Source organism: Molossus molossus, unplaced genomic scaffold (assembly GCF_014108415.1).
Source record: "Molossus molossus isolate mMolMol1 unplaced genomic scaffold, mMolMol1.p scaffold_m16_p_12, whole genome shotgun sequence".
NCBI lineage: Eukaryota > Metazoa > Chordata > Mammalia > Chiroptera > Molossidae > Molossus > Molossus molossus.
Genome location: NW_023425347.1, coordinates 13,083,650 through 13,104,218, shown reverse-complemented (window position 1 = coordinate 13,104,218; position 20,569 = coordinate 13,083,650). Strand labels below are relative to the sequence as shown.

The 20,569-nt window shown below is 43.5% G+C and overlaps 2 protein-coding genes across 3 annotated transcripts; one reads left to right on the top strand and one right to left on the bottom strand.

The window, feature by feature from the left end:
* Window positions 1-604: 604 nt before the first annotated feature.
* TMEM14C (transmembrane protein 14C) lies at window positions 605-8,038 on the top strand. Of its 2 annotated transcripts, XM_036257454.1 has the most exons (6): window positions 605-682; window positions 1,659-1,729; window positions 2,059-2,135; window positions 3,337-3,438; window positions 6,317-6,404; window positions 7,561-8,038. In XM_036257454.1, exons 2-6 carry the CDS (start codon window positions 1,707-1,709, stop codon window positions 7,610-7,612), a joined length of 342 nt encoding a protein of 113 aa, XP_036113347.1. In that variant the 5' UTR covers window positions 605-682; window positions 1,659-1,706; the 3' UTR covers window positions 7,613-8,038. The 2 variants fall into 2 exon arrangements, with proteins under 2 accessions (XP_036113347.1, XP_036113348.1); XM_036257455.1 differs by lacking the exon at window positions 605-682 and having other exon boundaries at window positions 1,645-1,729.
* An 8,530-nt stretch (window positions 8,039-16,568) lies between these two features.
* On the bottom strand, window positions 16,569-17,260 carry LOC118626980 (chromobox protein homolog 1-like). Its single transcript, XM_036257052.1, has one exon. The coding sequence runs from the start codon at window positions 17,156-17,158 to the stop codon at window positions 16,601-16,603; it is 558 nt and encodes a 185-aa protein (XP_036112945.1). The 5' UTR covers window positions 17,159-17,260; the 3' UTR covers window positions 16,569-16,600.
* Between the last annotated feature and the right edge of the window lie 3,309 nt (window positions 17,261-20,569).

Below are 20,569 nucleotides of genomic sequence, written 5' to 3'. Positions count from 1 at the left end.
ACAGCAACTGAGTGAATGGTGCGGGAAAGGCAGGGAAGAGGAGCAGATCTGCAGTGGAGTGGAGATAATGTCTTGTGAGCACTGGGACTTGGCAGAGGAAGTTGTAAACCACATTTAACTTACCCTCTCTCCCCTTTAAAGATGCTTCTCAAGTAGCATCACTCTCTAAAACACCGAAGTGAGCCAATTGTCTAGCCGGTGGCCACCGAATTTTCCGCAGTGAAGGGAGTCCCTTCCTGTTGTTGGAACAACGTGCTCCGGCTAGAGTGACAATCCTCCCGGATGGCCTGCGTCCAGTTTACACCTAGTAATGTGTCCACCTCAATGGGGTCCTTCAGAATCCAGCCTCAGACGTCCTCCTCCCGCTTCGGTGGCCTCCACTACCGGCCTGGTACGACTCATTCGGCCTCCTGCAAGACCCGAATCAAACTCTGGGTTTTCGGCTTTAGCCAGGAAGGCTGGTAGCTGGGACTGGAGCGGGAGGACACAGCCCGCAGCCGGGCCTCAGGGGTCCGGCGCGACTCTCCGCCTCCAGCCCCGCCCCCACGCTCTGCTCCGCCCCCGGCCCCGCCCTGCTTCCGGGACGCCGAGCGCGCGTTGCGACATTTCCGGCGCCGGACTCCCCGCCCCACGGCGTGTGCCTTCTCGTCGACCGCTGCGGATCCGTAGGGAAGCGGTTCGGGTACTTGGGGGTTATTATTACATAATCTTCGGACTTGGGGGGATTGTACGAGAGGCTTTGCTGCGGCGTGCTCCTCGTCCCCTGGGTCCAGGCGGGGGCTTTACCAGTTGCTTTTCCAGTCGCGCATTTTCTGCCTTCCTCGGAGTAGGTTGTGCATCTTGTGGAAGCGGAGCTCTTGAGGCAAATAGCGTAGTGCTCTTTAGTTCCCTGGAGGCTTCATTGCTTGTCTCCTTAAAAGCTCAGTAACTCGATGCCACTTTGAATTAATGACTGGGCGGGATTCCAGGCCCTCTCTTTTAATGCACCCTTAATGGTTTAAACGAAACGGGGTGTGTGTTGCTTCCAGTCTTAGCCTCACTGGATTCAGATGCGTTTCTTTAAGAAATTAGGAGCTGCTTTGACAAGGGCCTTTGTTGTGCCGTAATTAGGACTTCAGTTTTTTATCCCGCCCCCCCCTCCACCGAGAACTATGAGTTGCTAGCAAAAGTAAATAACTTTAAAACTAACAAGCGTTAACTTGAAATAGTTTGATTCTCGGAGCAAAGGTGGAGAGCAGCACCCTTCTCCCTTAAAAGGAGCAGTTAAAGTAGTTGAATTAAGGGTACAGAAGATACTTGCTTTCCTATTTAGTAACACGTAACTTGGTGAACTGTTGAAAAGGTTAACTCATGATTTGTACAGAGCTGGTTAGTGAATTTTCCTCAGTGTTCTGTGGGCCTATATTATTAGAATTGAGGCTGTTACAAAAATGATTGTTCCAGCACTTTTATATATTATCCCAGTTAATGTCCACAGCAGCCCCAAGAAATTTGTACCATTTTTATCCTCAAAGTATAGTGAAGGAAACAGTTTTAGGGAGGTTGGGTAATTGCCCACTGCTTCTTAGCTATGGGGTGGAGCTGGAACTTGGACCCCCTTCTTTCTGAGGGCTAGAGTTGTGCTGTTAACCATCTCTGATCCAGCCCCTCCTCTGCAGGCATAGGCCGGGTGGTGTGGTCTCCTGCCTGGACAGTGTGAAAGAACAATGCAGAAGGACTCCGGCCCACTGTAAGTGCACAGTGAATGGGAGGGGAATTGCCAGGAGTTTCTCAGAACAGGAGTTTTTATCCCCATTTGAAAAGGGCTCTAAGAGTAGAATACCAGGGCACTATTGGGTAGAAGAGGATGGACATGCAGGACACGATTTGAGTCCCAGCTCTGTCACCGACTGGTTGTGTGACTTTAGGCAAGTCATCTAACCTCTGGACTTTATTTTCATTTCAACAGTGGTAGGATTGTTCTGTAATGATGACCTTTTATTCCCATTCTATGATTGTGGGTCTTTTTGTTGTTTGTTTTAAACATGGTTGGCACTGATTTCTTACTCTTGTTTGCAGAGTGCCTTTACATTGGATTGGCTTTGGCTATGCAGCACTGGTTGCTTCTGGTGGGATCATTGGCTATGCCAAAGCAGGTATGGTTTATAGTTACTTAATCCCTTAGGATCTTCACATTGCTCCTGGTGAAGAGTGAGTTCCCAGAGTCCCCAAAGTGCAGTCTTATTTGAATCCAGTTTGCTTTAGTCCCTCTAGCTTGAGTTCAGACTTAATGTCAGTCCTGTAGCAATTCCTCTGGTAGCTCTTCCTGCAGTGGCTGCTTCCTGCACTTGCCTTTGGGTTATCTGGTGAGCTAAGCCAGGCTTCTTATTGAATCACTTGTTTGTGCCTCTTTATCTAAAGGTGCGGGGCAGGAGTGGTAGCAGATTGCTATTATCGTCAATTGCCATACATCAGCCTTGACCCTGGAGCGCCATCTCTGCTCTTTTCTTGAAGTAGCAGGAAACCTAATCTTTTTATCCTCATTTTTTGAAGCCTCCTCATTAAATTAGTCAGGGGTGTGTCACAGAGCCTGTTCATTTCTACCCCTTTCTTATCTGCATCCCCAACACACACACACACCCCAGAAGTTTTATTCTCCAGATCTACTTTTAACTAACCCCATTTCCTTCTCCTTTTGGGATTTGCCCAAGGTCCTGTTCGTGGACAGTTCCAGTCCTTGACAGGTTAATCAGGCCTGTTCAGGAGCCCTTCTTCGTCTTCTTTTTCTTTTGTTTGCATCAAAATGTTTTTTATTTGAGACACAAAAATGCAAAATTGCTAAGATATCAAACGTTTTTTGATCCGCTACAATGCTGCCACCGGGTACAAAAGATCTGATGATAAATGTGCACACATGAAAGTACAGTATGCATTACCTTTGTATAATACATATGCAAAACGTATGGCATTCAGACATGATATGGAATTGATTTCAAAGGCACAATTTTTCTTTTAAAAAACAACTAAAGGCAATACATGAATGGACCCCAATTAGCCATAATTTTTTGTTTCTTAAATGGGTGCTTTAATAAGCAGTAGGAGTCCTTCTTCTTAGGTGGAAGTACGCTCCCTGTTAGAAGAGAGAGTAGTGTGGTATGGTATGACTGATTTCTGGTGATTTTACCAGAGCTATTTAGCAAACTCCCCAGAATATTTTCGTGCTTGAGAACTTGGTTGTGAACTGTGTTGGGAATTCATTTTTCTATTTTCCTTTGTCAGGAAGGGAAGTCTGGTGGATTCTGTTAATGAAATGATTGCCTGACATTACAGTACAGTTATGTGTTTGCTCTCCTCCAGGTAGTGTCCCATCCCTGGCTGCTGGGCTCCTCTTCGGTGGTTTAGCAGGCTTGGGTGCTTATCAGCTGTCTCAGGACCCAAAGAACGTTTGGGTTTTCCTAGGTATGTCAACTTCATGTGCTCCCCAGTCAATTACCTATCCATAATACCCTACCAAAGGCCCTAGTTTGGTGGGATGTGTTAGGTTCTTTACATTAAGACATTTTCACTGGCTCTGCCAAATCCTAGTACAGTTTTTAAAGGGGGTGGGAGAGGGCATGGTTGTGTAGGTTCCTGCTTTTATGTACAGAATGTGGAAAGGTTTTCATACCTCATGAATTTGGATTTACCCAGTGAAATTAGTATTAAACTTACATAAAGTAAAGTGTATGTCTATTAACCATTGTGATTGCCTACTAAAGACTGCTTGAGCATCACTAAAAAGTCATGTGTCTGGTTAAGTTTTCATCAATATTGCATTTTTTCCATTTTGAAATCATGAGTCCTTTAGCAGTAAGCTAGATGTGTGAGACATAGGCTTTGCCTTCAAGGAACCTATACCTTAATTAGGGACATAAAAAGTGGTTCTGCGGGGCTGCTGACATGCCCTGTGAATAGCACAGACAGTGAGGAATGCAGGGAAGGGAAGATTATTATTATTATTATTTTAAAAAAATTTTTTTTTTTTTTAGGGAGAGAGAGAGAGAAACATTGATGTGAGAGAGAACATCATAGATCGGCTGTCTCCTGCGCATTTGCACGCGCACACACACCCCCCACTCCCCACACCCCTAGGGATTGAGCCTGCAACCCAGGCATGTGCCATGACCAGGAATTGAACTGGGACCTGTCAGTCCGTGGGACAGTGCTCAATTCACTGAGCCACACTGGCTGGGCGGGAAGATTATTTCTTATCAGGGTGGCTTTTGGTAACGTTTTACTGAGCTACAACCATGTGTCTGACAGCCTGCTAGGGGTGTGGGTTCATTACTGTCTCCACAAACCCACAGTTCTGGCCCTTACAAGTGTGGTGGGAGAACAAACATGGTAACAGTGGTTTGTAAAAGTCTGCCTGGGCTGGGAGGGCAGTCAGCAATGGCCAAATTTGGGGTGTGCTGGGAAGGAGGAGGTACCCAGCTCTCAGCTCTGCCTAACAGCTTCCTCACTCAAGCTCCAGAATGTCTTTCAGACCTATTTTCCCATTTTTGATCCTGCTTCACTCTAACAAATGACCCTCATTTCCTGCTTGAAGAAAAAACAGCAGCCATCACATGGGGACTCCGAGCTTCATGCCATTGACCTCTAGTCCTTCTCTTATCCTGTATCTCTCCTCTCTAAGGCCTGCCCCTTCACCCCAGCTTTGGGTCTCTTCTCCCATACCTTAGAGCTTTATATGGTCACTGATGCCGTCTCTTACTTGTCTTCCACCTTTCAGATGGATTCCTCTTATTGAGGCTCATGTGCTCATCTCATCCATTTTAAAAAGAGGACCTCTCGTGAAACTATTTCCTTTTCTGTGTGCTGCCATTCTTCTTCCCCTTTAGACACTCTCTAAAAAAATTGTTACACTTCCTGTCTTCATTTCCACAGCTCTCATACATTCTTGATCCACTTCAGTCTCCATTTCTGTCCCCTTTGTCCATGGAAATATGTAGCTCTCCCTGAGGTTGCCAGTGACCTATATTTTTCAAAACCCAGTGTACATTTATTAGTCCTTATTTTATTTGGCCTGTTAGCTGCTCTCAGCACAGTACCCCAATCCATTTTTCACTCCTGGTTTTCCTTTTTATTTTTGGACCCATCTTTTTTTTTGACCATTAAGTATCAAAGTGCTTAAGGCCTCTCTTTTTTTATTTAATCTTTATACTTTCTTCCTTAACAATGTCATTGAAGCTCAGGCCTTACATTACTGTTAGTACACAAATGACTCACAAATTTATGTCTCCTCCCAGCTTTACTCTTACATGTATAGTTGTCTGATTGAAATCTAAATGTCTCAAGGCCTGACTTCATGTTCTCACACACTTTGTGTCTTCTGGTGTTCTCTATTCATTCAGGTCTTTTTTATTTTTTATCATTTTTAAATCCTCACCCGAGGAACTGCTTTTATTGATTTTGGAGAGAGAGAAAGGGAGAGGGAGGGAGGGGAGAGAGAGAGAGAAACATCGATGTGAAAGTGAAACATTGATTGGTTGCCTCCTGCACGCACCCTGACCTGGGATCAAACCCCTGGATATGTGGCCCGGCCAGGGATTAAACCTGTGACCTTTTGGTGTACAGGACAGTGCTCCAACCAACTGAACCACACTGGCCAGGGCCCATTCAAGTCTTGACTGCATTCTTCTCCATCTTTCTAACTCATCAGCAAGTCCTATCAATACTACTTGCAACATAGTATCCTAAATTGTCTCCTCCTCTGTCTCCATGACCACTATCCTCATTCCAGTCATCCATCTCTTTCCTCTGCATTTCTGAGGAAGTTCTTTTTTATTCCTCACCTGAGGATATTTTTCCATTTATCATCAAATAAGAGTGGGAGGGAGGGAGGCAGGGAAGGAGAGAGAGAGAAACATCGATGTGAGAGAGACACACCAACTGGTTGCCTCCCACATGACCCGACCAGGGCCAGGGTCGAACCGCAACCGAGGTATGTGCCCTGACTGAAATCGAACCCAAGACTCATTGGTCTAAAGGCCAACACTCTTAACCACTGAGCTAAACCGGCCAGGGCTCAGAGGAAGTTTCTTAATTGGTATCCCTACAAGCACCAGTTTCCCTGCAGTTCGTTCTCCATGATACAGATTGATTGGGCCCAGATTGTGACGGTCTTATATTCTAGTATTTGTGCTTAGTTTCGTAAGATGGTGGTGGTATTGAAGCTCCCCGGCTCGGGAGGTATGAGATGGAGTATGGCCCTTGAAAGATAGGTGGGTCTTTGGTCACGTATTTTAATTCTCCAAATTGAAGATACAGTTATCTTTGCCTCTTTCTTTCCCATCAGTTACATCTGGAACCTTGGCTGGCATTATGGGAATGAGATTCTACCACTCTGGAAAATTTATGCCTGCAGGCTTAATTGCAGGTGCCAGGTACTTTCTGTTCTATTACTGTTCTTCACCAGTATAGATTTTAGCTTAATGCCCATAATACTTTGTAAACCCACAAATTTACTTGTTTCAGTATACCTGGTGCTGGGCATCAACTAAAATGATTTAATTTATACACAAATAGGAGAGGATGCAAAAAACAGTAGTTGATTTAGTGGTAAAGTGAAGTAAATATATTCATTCACTATGGAAATAGTTTTGTTCTCATATTTGCTGTCTGGTCCATCCTGGCTCTTCCCTGCAGAGGAAGAAACTTCATTGCAAAGCTATGACTGCAGCTCATTCAGCGTGGGCTCCTTATTTCTTAGTTGTATGACTGCCCTTATGATTGGAAATTTTGCCAGAAGGGAATGTCTTTTAATTCCTGTTTTCAATTAACTTATTGTAAAATCTAAACCAGATTTAAAAAAAAAAATGTAGCCCTTAAGCATAAATAGAGAGACCATGAAGATAAGGGAATTTTTAAAAATCTGTTTTGAGGAAGAATTACCTAGGATTATGAATTCGGTCATTGTTGTTATGCTGTCAAGCAAAATTTAATCATTAGTGTAGACCAGTGGTTCTCAACCTTCCTAATGCCACGACCTTTAATACAGTTCCTCATGTGGTGGTGACCCCCAACCATAAAATTATTTTTGTTGTTACTTTATAACTGTAATTTTGCTCCTGTTATGAATTGCCACAGGGAATACGTGTTTTCTGACGGTCTTAGGCGACCCCTGTGAAAAGGTCGCTTGATCCCCAAAGGGGTCGCAACGCACACACAGGTTGAGAACCGCTGGGGTAGACTGAGAGCAGCAAACTGGGAGGCTTCAGATGCACCATCAGCTAGCTCTGTGGCCGTGGGCAGGCCGCGGTCTTGCCTGCCTCCAGTGTTTTCATCTCTGAGTTATTGGCAGTGAGATTAGGAACTCCAACTCGTATGTACTGTTTTAAGGCCACAGCGTAAAAGTGCCCGTTGGTGTGTGTGTTCTTTCGTGCTCCCAGGGGTGGAAGTTCCATCTCTGCCTGCTCTGCCTTGGTACCTGCTCACTGCAGTGAGAGACCCGCAGAGCCCTAATCCTTTAAAAAAAAATAGTCAAGTGCCTGTTCTGTCCTTTACCTGACGTTTTTGTTTTTTGTGTGTTTTTTTAAACAGTTTGCTGATGGTCGCCAAACTTGGAATTAGCGTGCTCAATAGACCCCATTGATCATAGTCATGTCCCAGCTTGGGCTCATGAAGAATTTTAAAACTTCCACTATTTTTATTAAGAGAAATAAATGGAGCATTTTCACATATACTGATAATTTTACTTAAAAGAAAAAAGATACTGAACTTTGCAGAGAAAATTATCAGTCATTATTACAACCCTAAAGAGGTGGGTATCATATAACATACGAGCTTATTATAATACTCTCATATAATTTGATTCTTACATGTATTGATGTTTTTTCTTCATTTTGTATTTTTACATAAAGTCTCAAAGGGTAAAATATTAAGTGTCAACACTGAGGGCCCTGAAACCCCATTCCCTACTTAGAGGAACAGTGTGAAAAAAAATCTCATGAGATTAGGATATCTGTTCCTTTGCTCATCTTAGAGCACAGACCTACTTTGAAATTATGTTAAATGAAATATCAATGAAAATAAAATTTACTGTAAATAACATTTTCTATGGTGTCTTCATTGCCACAGTTGCTTGGAACATAAAATGAGATATGAATAGTAGGACAATAGAGGGAAATGAGAGTTTTAAAAATTATTTAGAGATTACTCATTTTGAAAAATTTAAGTACCAAGGGAAGTTATTATACATTGCCGGTTTTAAAAATGATCTGTAGTGAGAATTTCTTTTTTTATCCTCACCCGAGGACATTTTTCCATTTTTTGTTCAGGTAGAGTGAGAGGAAGAGAGAGAGAGAGAAAAACATCGATGTGAAAGGGACACATCGAGCCCTGGCCAGTTTGCTCAGTGGTTAGAGCGTCGGTCTGTGGTCCAGAGAGTCCCAGGTTTGGTTCCCACTAAGGGCGTGTACCTTGGTTGCAGTTTGTCCCCGGCCCTGGTTGGTCGTGCAGATGGCAGCCACTCGATGTGTCTCTTTCACATCAATGTTTCTCTGTCTCTCTCCCTCCCACTCTACCTGAACAAAAAAATAGAAAAATGTCCTTGAGTAGGATAAAAAATAAAAAAGGGGGGACACATTGAGTGGCTGCCACCTGCACGACCAACCACGGCCAGGGCCAAACTGCAACTGAGGTAAGCGCCCTTAGCGGGAACCGAACCCGGATCTCTGGACCGCAGGCCGACGCTCTAACCACCCGGCCAAACCAGCCAGGGCTGTAGTGAGAATTTCTAAAATTAGGACTGTGTAACTTCCGGTCAAGATGGCGGGTAGGTAAACGCGGTACCGCGTCCTCCCACAACCACATCAAAGTTACAACTAAACTACAGAACAACCATCATTCAAAACCGCCTGAAATCAAGCTGAATGGAAGTCCTACAACTACGGAATTAAAGCAGCAGCCACATCCAGACTGGTAGGAGGGGCGGTGGCGGCGGCTGCGCAACGGGCTGGTCCCACACCCAAGTGTGGCGGATAAAACTCAGGAGGTTCCTGCGGCTGGGAAGGTCCTCCCTGAGGACTGAGGGGTCCCCGCCCCACACCAGGTGCCCCGCTCAGGGTTCCAGTGCCAGGAAGAGAATCCCCATAACTTCTAGCTGGAAAAACCAGTGGGAACTGAGGCTCAGGGAGGCTGAAGCGGCTGGAGCCCCAGGCAGCTCCTTAAAGGGCCAGCACACGGACTTTTCGGACTCTCTCCCTCTAAGCTCGGAGGAGAGGCAGCTCGAGGGGCGCCAGAGACATACAGGGAAGAACTGAGCTGTTGGGCACTGGAGCGAGGGCTGGAGAAGGGGCTTTCTCCGGGACAACAGGCTGTCAGAGGCGTTTGTTCCTTTGGTGAACCCTTCCCTGGGGCGGCAGATAGTCTCCATATCTGGGACTCCAGCAACCTGGCTCACACTGGTAGCCCCGCCTTGTTGACTCCCTGAGGCCCCACCCCACCCAACTTTCAAGCCCACCCAAGCTGTTGCCACTTGCTTAACCATAGGATTGGCCGGTCTTGGATCCTGCTTCAGGTTTTTCCTAAATTCTTTCAAACGAGCAGCATCTGGTCTCAGCGAGCCCCATACCTCTTGTTAAGCAATACACAGAAACAAACACAGGGAGGCAGCCAAAATGAGGAGACAAAGAAACAGGTCCCAAATGAAAGAACAGAACAAAACCCCAAGAAAAGAACTAAGCGAAATGGAGATAAGCAACCTAACAGATACTGAGTTCAAAATATTGCTTATAAGGATGCTCAATGAACTTAGTGAGAACCTCAGTGAACTTAGGGAGGTCCTCAAGAGCATAAAAAAGGACCAGTCAGAAATCATGGATACACAGTTAGAATTGAAGGAGGCATTAACTGAAATAAAGAATAATTTACACACTTCAATAATAGAGTACGTAAATCCAAGGAGCAAACCATCGATTTGGAATATAAGGAAGCAAAAAATGCCCAATCAGAACAGCAAAAAGAAAAAAGAATCCAAAAAAATGAGGATAGTGTAAGGAGCCTCTGGGACAACTTCAAGCGTGCCAACATTCGCATCTTGGGGGTGCCAGAAGGAGAAGAGCGAGAACAAGAAATCAAAAACCTGTTTGAAACAATAATGGCAGAAAACTTTCCTAACTTGGTGAAGGAAACAGACATACAAGTCCAGGAAGCACAGAGTCCCAAACAAGATGAACCCCAAGAGGCCCACACCAAGACACATCATCATCAAAATGCAAAAGGTTCAAGACAAAGAGAGAATCTTAAAAGCAGCAAGAGAAAGGCAGCTAGTTACCTACAAGGGAGTTCCCATTAGGCTATCTGCTGATTTCTCAAAAGAAACTTTTCAGGCCAGAAGGGAGTGGCAAGAAATATTCAGAGTGATGAAAAGCAAGAACCTACAACCAGAATTACTCTATCCTTCAAAGCTGTCATTTAGAATCGATGGACATATAAAAACTTTCCCAGACGAGAAAAAGTTAAAGGAGTTCATCACTGCCAAACCGTTATTATATGAAATGATGAAGGGTCTTTTTGAAGAAATAGATAAAATATATGAACAAACAAAATGGCAATGAATATATATCTATCAATAATGGAATCTATAAACAAAATGAACAGGTAGAACAGAAACATTCTCATAGATACAAAGAACATTTTGTTGGTTGCCAATTGGGAAGGGAGTTGGGGGAATGGGTGAAAAAGGTGAAGGGATTAAGAAGCACAAATTCATTGCTAGACTGACAAACCTCAAAGGGAAAGGGGTTGGGGGGGTGGGAAGAAATGAACCAAGGAACTTATATGCATAATCAATGGACACAGACAATAGTGTGGGAAAAGGTGGGAGGGGGGCGGGAGTGGGGAGGAGGGGGTCAATGGGGGAAAAATGTGAAACATCTGTAATACATTTTACATCCAACAATAAAGATTAAAAAAAAAAAATTAGGACTGTAATCAAAAGGAAAAATGAAATTTGGGATAACTAGTTAAACTGTAATTGGGAAACTAGAAGACCTATGTGGAACTTGAATTACCTTACCTAGGTGAGTCTCTGCTTTGGACACTCTAACTGTATACTGATACATTGTCACTTTACTGTGTATTGTTCAGCTTTGAGAATTAACTCATTCTGGACTCCTTACTTTAGTTTCCCTCTATTTAAAAAAGGAAGCCCTGACCAGTTTGGCTCAGCAGTTAGAGCGTTGGCCTGCGGTCTGGAGAGACCCGGGTTTGGTTCCCACTAAGGGCACGTACCTCAGTTGCAGTTTGTCCCCGGCCCTGGTTGGGTCGTGTGGGTGGTAACCATTTGATGTGTCCCTTTCAGGTCGATGTTTCTCTCTCTCTCCCTTCCACTCTATCTGAACAAAATATCTAAATATGTCTTTGGGTGAGGATTAAAATAAATAAATAAAAAAGAACGAATGCCCTGGCTGGTGTGGTTTAGTGGTTAGAGAGTTGGCCCTCAGACAAGGGTCACAGGTTTGATTCCCAGTCAAGGGCACGTACCTAGGTTGCAGGTTGGATCTCCAGCCCTGGTTGGGACATGTGCTGGTGACAATTGTCTCTCTCACATTGATATTTCTCTCCCTCCCTCCCTGTCCATGTCTCTCCCTCCCTGCCCTTCACTTCCCTCCCTCCCTTCCACCCTCTCTAAAAATCAATGGAAAAAATATCCTCAGGTGAGGATTAACACAAAATAAAAATGAATATAAAGGAATGGGTATTTGCTACTTACCTCCAACCTAACTGGTATTGGTTGGATTTAGACTATAAATTAGTCACCTGTTAATTTTATGTATTTGCTTAAGGTCCTTGAAAAGAGTCCTAGTTTTCTCGTCCTCGTTTTATGTGATATGTCAGCCAGGGCACATTCTCAAAAGTATAATGCCCGGGGCTCTACACAAGGGGGTGTGACAAAAGCACTGTATTCTGGAGACTGCATTTCTGTTCATGCAACCAGGATCAAAATAAGATTTTTGGAAAGCCCCATCAGAGCAGTGACTCATTAAGCTTTTGGTCTACTGAGACCCCAAGGTCTTTTTCTCACATATGCTGTTAGTTGTTACTCAAAGATAGTGAAAGGGTTAGCGCCTGATGTCACATACTTGCGAATACTTAAAAAATTTTCCCATAGTTCCTGGTATAGTCAGTTATTACATTTATCATATAATTATACCAAATTCATTGTTTAAATAATAAAGACAAACACTTACAAACAGTTCATTGATGCATGTTATGATTTCATGCCCTGGTGAGTTGCATTATCATGATTTTCTAAACATTAGTCCTATATAGTCTAAGGGAAGGTGGACAAAGAAAATCCAGTAAACAGAACATTTCATTATCTTTCTGATATTTTAAAATTTTTCGGAAAGTGTGTTTGGGAGAAAAATAACTGATGTAGTTAGTGTTACAAAGATTGGAACACCCACGGGTGGCCTGGGTGTCCTCATGAGCAGTGGAGAGCTGTGTACGGTGTGTGTTTATAGAGCTAACTTTCACTGTTAGGCTTGTTTCACAAAACCCTGTTGTTCGAGGGCGAGGTAGAAGTGAACACAGTGACTTGTTACTACTCAGATGTTTGAATCAAATGAGTTATAAGGGCCAAGGCACAGCAAAAGATTGTTCTAAATAAAAATGCAATACTCGTTCTATATTAATTCATCAGAAAGACTTACTTTGGGTTCTAAGGGCTCTTGGGTGGTTGTCATGGTAGCTACTTAAAATATAGTTAAATGTATTTAATAATTTTTGTCAATATTTTATATCCTGCAAACCCAGCCACACATACATGTGTACATGTGATGTGTGTATGCATGTGTGTATACACACACACACACTAATACTTGGCTGTTGACTATTAGGGGGACTTACAGTCTTTTCTCATTCCAAAGTTACAAGGTTAACAAGGTTGTTTAAAATTGAGACAAAATATGTTTGTGATAAAGAATGCACGCAAGACAGAAAGGTACAGAGTAAAATTAAGTCTGCTTTCCATCAGAAGGCCCTAGACCATCTAAAGCTACCATCCTACCAGGCTTCCATAGATACCATTTTGAATCACGATGTTGGCCCTGGTTTTTCATCTGTCTGAGGTGTTTCCAGAGGGCATTAATTTTGGCCTTCAGTTCTAGGTGAGGGGCTCTAACATTAGACTGACAAGGTTTCCTGAAGGTGGGAATTAGTTTAGATCTAAAGTAGATCACCGGTGGTCAGCTCTGACAGTTCTAAGGCCACCCACAGACTGGGGCAGGGGGGCGAGCGGCTGGGAGGGATCTTCACTGCCAGTGCCCTCGCCAAGTCCCTCCTCTTCCTCAAAGTTCCTGAGTACTTGCTGTTTTAAAGTTGTGCTGGGTCCTAGAAGGGAAAGAAGAACAAACCATAGCTTGCAGTCATGGAGTCTAGTGGAGAAGACTGGCATCTAAACAAAGGCAATATAGAAATAAATGCATAACAGATATCTATACATTACCATGGGGACACACAAGGGGTGGTCAATTCCATTTAGAGCAGTGGTTTTCAACTTCTTTCATTTCATGGCACACTTATAAACTAATTACTAAAATTCTGTAGCGCACTGAAAAAATACTTTTTTTTGCCAATCTGACAAAAGACAATAGGTAATCATTTTGATTCATTCATACTGGACAGCTATTGTGTTGGCTGTTGTCACTTTATTTGACATTCTAAGAGAAAAGAGGTCAGTGCCCCTGACTAAATAGGTATTGCATGTTTTAAAAATTCTTGCGATGCACCAGTTGAAAATCGCTGGTTTAGGGAGCCTTGAAGGGCTTCACAGAAGAGATGATGATTAAGACAAACGTTGAGAAATGAGGAATTTATAGACAAGGGCAGACCAATGTTGCAGGGGGAGAAGGAGCAGTATGTGCAGTGCCTCAGAGGCATGGCACCTGGCACAGTCCGGAACTACAAGTTGTTGGGTGTAACTGGATATGAGGTTGGCTGCAGCAGGAGAGGAGACTGACAGGCAAGGTCAAATCTAGGTAGTTTGGGTATCCCAAGCTAAAGAGTTTGAACTGAATCCATTTTCCCCTCATTTTTTCTTTTCTTTTCTTTTTTTTTTTATCCTCACCCGAGGACATTTTCCCATTTTTTGTTCAGATAGAGTGGAGGGAGAGAGAGGAACAGAGAGAGAGAGAGAAACATCGACGTGAAGGGATACATCGAGTTGCTGCCACCCGCACGACCGACCAGGGCTGGGGACAAACTGCAACCGAGGTATGCGCCCTTAGCGGGAACTGAACCCGGGTCTCTCAGGACCGCAGGCTGACTCTCTAACCGCTGAGCCAAACCAGCCAGGGCTCCCCTCATTTTTGTTGCCTTTTTTTTTTTTTTTATTATTCTCACCCAAGGACATTTTTTGCATTTATCTTCAGATAGAGTGGGAGGGAGAGAGGGGGGAAGAGAGAGAGAAAAACATGGATGTGAGAGAGACCCATCAACTGGTTGCCACCCACACAACCCCAACCAGGGCCGGGGACAAACTGCAACCGAGGTACGTGCTCTTAGCAGGAACCAAACCCGGGACTCTGGTTCGTGGGCCAACGCTCTAACCGCTGAGCCAAACTGGCCAGGGCTGCTTTTTGTTTATTGATGTGTAGAAGCTCTCTGTGTATGATGGGTACAAATATTTTGTTACATATTTTATTTTCTCCCAGTCTATATCACATATCTTTTAATTTTGTTCATAGTATCTACATTTTTGCATTGTCAGATCTATTACCTTGCTTTATAGTAGTGGTTCTCAACCTGTGGGTCGTGACCCCTTTGGGGATTGAACGACCCTTTCACAGGGGTCGCCTAAGACCATCGGAAAACATATTTCGGATGGTCTTAGGAACCCAGACACGGCTCCTCTATCCGTCTCAGGCAGGTCTGCCCACACACAGCATGAGGACCTGCATTACAGGGTCTCGGCATCAGGAAGGTTGCGAACCGCTGCTTTACAGTCTTTTCTCACTCCAAAGTTACAAGGTTAACAAGGATGTTTAAAATGGAGACAAAATATGTTTTTGATAAAGAAGGCACACAAGACAGAGAGTGTAGAGTAAAATTAAGTCTCCTTTCCATCCCATACCCTTTGTCTCTCAACTTAATAGGTAACATTATGTAGCTTATTTATAGGCCCAGAAGTTTTCTGAGCATATATAGCATATAAATGTGCTACACTTAAACCTTTTCCTTATCTGGATGTAGAGACCAGCCTCATTTTTTTTTTTAAGGATTATAAATCTATATAGTTTTATTAAGACAAAAACTGACAGTGTGGTATGAAGTTTACATTTAAACAAAGTTTTCACAGAAATCTAACACATGCCTAAAAAGATTTTACAATGAAGTTCTAGATGCAGGTCTGAATGATGTCAAGAATTGATGGATCTCATGAGTCGAGACAGCATTTTAGGTATTAGTTATTTCTTAGGATTAAAAAAGATTTTTTGTGTGTGTGTTTTAAAGTGAACCACTGCCCTAGTATGAAAGTGAAAGTTTAATCTTCTCCTGAGACCAGGGCTTTTGAAATAATCCAACTCTTGAAGTGATTTGATGAACTTGTGCTGTCAGTGACGAACCCTGCTACCAATGGTTTCAGAGTTCAAAGTTCAAAAAACAGAGGCTCCAAGAGTTTTCCACCCTAAGAGCATGGGCCCTTCTCTTTACTCTCACTCCTATGCCACCTTCTTCCCCTCCCCAAATACCTCAGCCAGTAGGTTGGATGGACTAGCTAATATTTATAGCTTCATAATTAGAAAAGGGTCTTCTTGTCAGTTTCAAGAATTAGCACCTCTAAGACAGAATGATCTGCATATATATATGCTCCAATAAAAGACTTTCCCTTCTCAACCAGTTTCCACCCCCAAAACGGCAGCTTTGGTAACATTCAACTGGCTTAGTCCTTTGTTGGGAATAGCATTAAGCTCAGGCAGGGAATACCTTGGCTTGTAAATTTCAGGCATTCACAGCTTTTAAACAGTCTCTCACAGTCCTCAATTAGATTGCCAATGACATTTTTGGATAAAATAATATGTTCTGGACACATAACCAAATCATTCGTTCTTTGTTCTTTCCACTGTTTCACCATTTCCCCAACCAGGCCCCAAATTTAACCAAACAATCCTACCCATCTCCCTTCCCACCCCACCCCTCCCACCCCCAAATAATACACCAGTAATAACCAAAACTACACACATGCTACGCTGTAAAAATGCAGTTAACACTATTGGGAAGAAGGCTGTGGGTTGTGGAGATGCTCTTTGAAGATCTACAGTATCTTTTTGCTCTCCCACACACCCATTCTGCAAATTTTGTCCTTCATAGAAGGCCCTTTGTTTTTCTCAGCAAAGTGCAGAATGAGTTGCCTTGAAACACTTATCCTCCTTCCCCTCCACTTGGATGGGTGTGCAAACTATACAGTATGGAACAGCTTTAAAGCACTTGGGCTGCTATAGGGCACAGAAACTATACTGGCTCTTCAAAGGACATCTTCTCAAGCCACCTCTATGGTATCAAGACAAGTAGAACTCCTTCCCCTCCCCACTTGAAAGCCACAGTCAGATGTGACAGGGGCTGGTACTCAGGAGAGCTAATTCTTGTCATCTTTTTTGTCATCATCCTCTGAGGGGTAGGAATGCCACATCAGCCTTTCCTCATAGAAGGATATAACAACCTGGGGGCACTTGACATTGGCTTCCTTGGCTGGGACCAGGTCAGCCTCATCAGAGTTTTTCCATTTCATCAGGAACATGAGTTCTCCACTGGAGTCTGTAGCGCCAATAATCCGCTCTGGCTCCAAACCCCGGGCAAAACCTCGTGACTTTTCTGACTCTTCTTTCTTCTTCTTTGGTTTGCTCTCCTCTCCCTTATCTTCAGAATCAGAGTCAGCTTTGTGCTTGCCTCCTTCTGATTTATCTGTCTCATGTGCTGTTTTCTGTGACTGTAGAAACTCAGCAATGAGGTCAGGACAATCCAGGTTCTCTTCTGGCTCCCATGTGTTGTCCTCATCTGAGAACCCCTTCCACTTGAGGAGGTACTCCACTTTGCCCTTTACCACTCGACGGTCTAGAACCTTTTCCACCACATATTCCTCTTCCTCTTCTTCTAGCACCTCCTCCACTTTCTTCTTGTTTTGTTTTTTCCCCATAGTGCCCGCCAGCTTTCTGGTATAAAGGGTGACGCTGCTCAGAGCAGCGCCCAAGAGCACGAGAGGAATCGGTGCTGCGCTACTGGCGTGTCGCGTTGCGGGGGAGGGGGCCGGAAGAGTGGTGCCCAGAAAAGCAACAGGCCAAGTGGCCACTGTCGAGCCCCTCGCTGAAGCGGCGCACCACAGGCCCTGGCCAACGGCCTCATTTTTTTTTTTATCTTTATTGATTTTTAGAGAGAGAGGGAGAGAGAAATGGAAACATCGATGAGAGAGAACATCAATTGGCCGCCTCCTGCATGTCCCCCACTGGGGATCTGGCCCACAACCTGGGCATGTGCCCTGACCGGGAATTGAACCGGCGACCTCTTGGTACATGGGTCGACGCTCAACCACTGAGCCACACTGGCCAGGTCCTACCTCATTTTTTAATGGCTTTTTAATTGTATGATGTTACTGTATAATTCACCATTTGATAGAAAAGTACCTGTTCGAAGCCTTTTACTATTACAAAGAATGCTTTACCAAGGAACATTGCTATGTAAATCCTGGTGCACATGTGCAAATGAACTCTTGGGTTATATTACTAAAAGCTGAGTCAAAACAGCCTGGCCGGTGTGGCTCAGTGGTTGAGCATCCACCCATACACCAAGAGGTCGTGGGTTTGATTCCCAGTCAGGGCACATGCCCAGGTTGTGGGCCAGATCCCTCTTGTGAGGCATGCAGGAGGCGGCCAGTCGATGTTCTCTCTCATCGATGTTTCTATCTCTGTCTCCCTCTCCCTTCCTCTTTCTCTAAAATCAATAAAGAAAAAAAAATAAAAAAATAGAAAGCTGAGTCAAAGCAGATGAGCCTTTAGATTTTTTTTTTTAATCCTCACCCGAGGACACTTTTTTGATATTTTGTTCAGATAGAGTGGGAAGGAGAGAGAGAGAAACATCGACAGGAAAGGGACACATCGAGTGGCTGCCACCCGCATGACCCAACAGGGCCGGGGACAAACTGCAACTGAGGTACGTGCCCTTAGAGGGAACTGAACCCGGGTCTCTCGGGACCGCAGGCCAACGCTCTAACCGCTGAGCCAAACCAGCCAGGGCTCAAATATTTACTCTTCAATGCAGGGAACTTAAATCAATATTTTAGAGCTCTATTCATTTAGTTCTTTGCATTTCTATTAAGATTATTTTAGGATATTTTATATTTTTTTATTATGAGTGGGAACTTTTTCATAAACAAAATGAATTTCTGTCATTAATGCCAGTGCTTCTATCAGTTCACTCATGCATATTACCTGCCATTAGTTTTTGTCAGTTACCCTTTATCTAGTCCTATGGCTTTATGGTAAAGTTAGAAATAATAAGCTACTGCTATCACTGACAAGATTCAACATTGTTCTAGACAAAGCAATAAAACAAGAGAAATAAATGAAGTATAAATTAATGGTGGAAAGAAATTAAACATTTAAAATAGCTAATATAATTGGCTATCTACAAAACCCAAGAAAGGCAACTAAAAACCTATTAGAACTAATGTCAAAGTTCTATAAAGCAACAAGAAAGATCAACACCAGAAACTAATAGCCTTCCGTCAACAGCCATAATCATTTCTCTTCCATACCATTCCTAATACCTAAGTCCAAGTATCACCATCTTTTATTTATTTATTTTTTAAAAACTTTTTTCTTTATTGATTTTAGAGAGAGAGGAAGGGAGAGGGGGAGAGAGATAGAAACATTGATGAGAGAGAACATCGATTGGCCGCCTCCTGCATGGCCCCCCTGGGGATCTGGCCCATAACCTGGGCATGTGCCCTGACTAGGAATCAAACTGGCAACTTCTTGGTGCATGGGTCGATGCTCAACCACTGAGCCACACCAGCTGGGCTTTTTTGTTTAATTTTTTTTTTTTTAATCCTCACCCAAGGATATTTTTCTATTTATCTTCAGATAGAGTAGGAGAGAGAGAGAAACATTGATGTGAGAGGGACACATCAACTGGTTGCCTCCCACACGACCCTGACCAGGGCCAGGGACAAACTGCAACCGAGGTACGAGGTACGTGCTCTTAACTGGAATCGAACCTGCGCATCATTGGTCTGTGGGCCAATGCTCAAACCGGCCAGGGCCAAGTGTCACCATCTTTTAATCTTCTATTTGCACTCCTTGTTTTCTGCTTTGACCCAGTAAGTCATTCTCTACCCAGCAGGCACAGGCATATTTCAAGTATAATTAGACTCTTAGACTTAAAATCATTCATTTCTCATTACGTTTAGATCCCTCCTTTAGTCTCTAACACCCTGTTTTTTTTTTTGTTGTTTTTTCAGCAGCACTCATCATAATTTGCAAATATAGTTGACACTTGAACACAGATTTGAACTGCACAGGTCCACTTGTTACATGGATTTTTTTCAGTAATTACACAGTCAACTCTGTATCCAGGTTTTGCTTATGAATTCATCCATCCACAATTGAAACAGTATTTTCAATCTGTGGTTTGGGAGTTCGCAGATGCAGAGGGCCAACTGTATGCATTATTGTATGCCATTTAAATTTTTTTCTTTATTGATTTTAGAGAGAGAGAAACATCGATTGGCCATCTCCTACATGCTCCTCACTGGGATTTGGCCCACAACCTGGGCATGTGCCCTGACTGGGAATCAAACTGGCGACCTCTTGGTGGTGCATGGGTCAACGCTGAACCACTGAGCCACACCAGCCAGGCTGTATGCTATTTTATATAAGGGACTTGTGCATCTGTGGATTTTGGTATCAGTGGAGGGTCCTGGAACCAGTGCCCCACAGATACCGAGGGACGATTATATTTGTGTTTACTTAATGTCTACCTCCAGCATGTATGTTCTGTGAGGTCAGGGAAAATGACCATTTTGTTACTGCCATATATACCACATTTAGTACATAATAGATAGTAAATATTTGCTGAATAGAGAAATTGATCAAATCTATTTTTTAAAAAATGTTTTTATTGATTTTTTTAGAGAGGAAGGGAGAGAGAGAAACATCAAAGTGAGAGAGAAACAATGATTGGCTGCCTCCTGCACGCCCCCTACTGGGGATCGAGCCCACAACTGGGGCATGTGCCCTGACGGGGAATCAAACTGGGACCTCTCTGTCCATGGGACGACACTCAATGCACTGAGCCACACTGGCCGGGCCAAATCTACTTTTTAAAAATAATCTTTATTTTTTTAGAACAGTTTTGAGAAGACAATACAGAGGTCCCACACACCCTATACCCAGTTTCCCCTATTTCTAACATCTTACATTAGTATGATACCTTGTTCCAACTAATGAACCAATACTGATGCATTATAAAGTCCATAATTTATTCAGATTTCCTTACTTTTGAACTAATATTCTATTCCAGGATCTCATCTAGGATACCACCTTATGTTTAG

What these genes read in the sequence shown, in the direction of transcription:
- TMEM14C (XM_036257454.1), top strand. Translation starts at nt 1,707, where the DNA reads ATGCAGAAGGACTCCGGCCCACT. An exon ending in GAACGTTTGGGTTTTCCTAG is followed by an intron (nt 3,439 to 6,316) that starts GTATGTCAACTT and finishes CTTTCCCATCAG; the next exon opens with TTACATCTGGAACCTTGGCT. An exon ending in GGCTTAATTGCAGGTGCCAG is followed by an intron (nt 6,405 to 7,560) that starts GTACTTTCTGTT and finishes TTTTTTAAACAG; the next exon opens with TTTGCTGATGGTCGCCAAAC.
- LOC118626980 (XM_036257052.1), bottom strand. Translation starts at nt 17,158, where the DNA reads ATGGGGAAAAAACAAAACAAGAAGAAAGTGGAGGAGGTGCTAGAAGAA.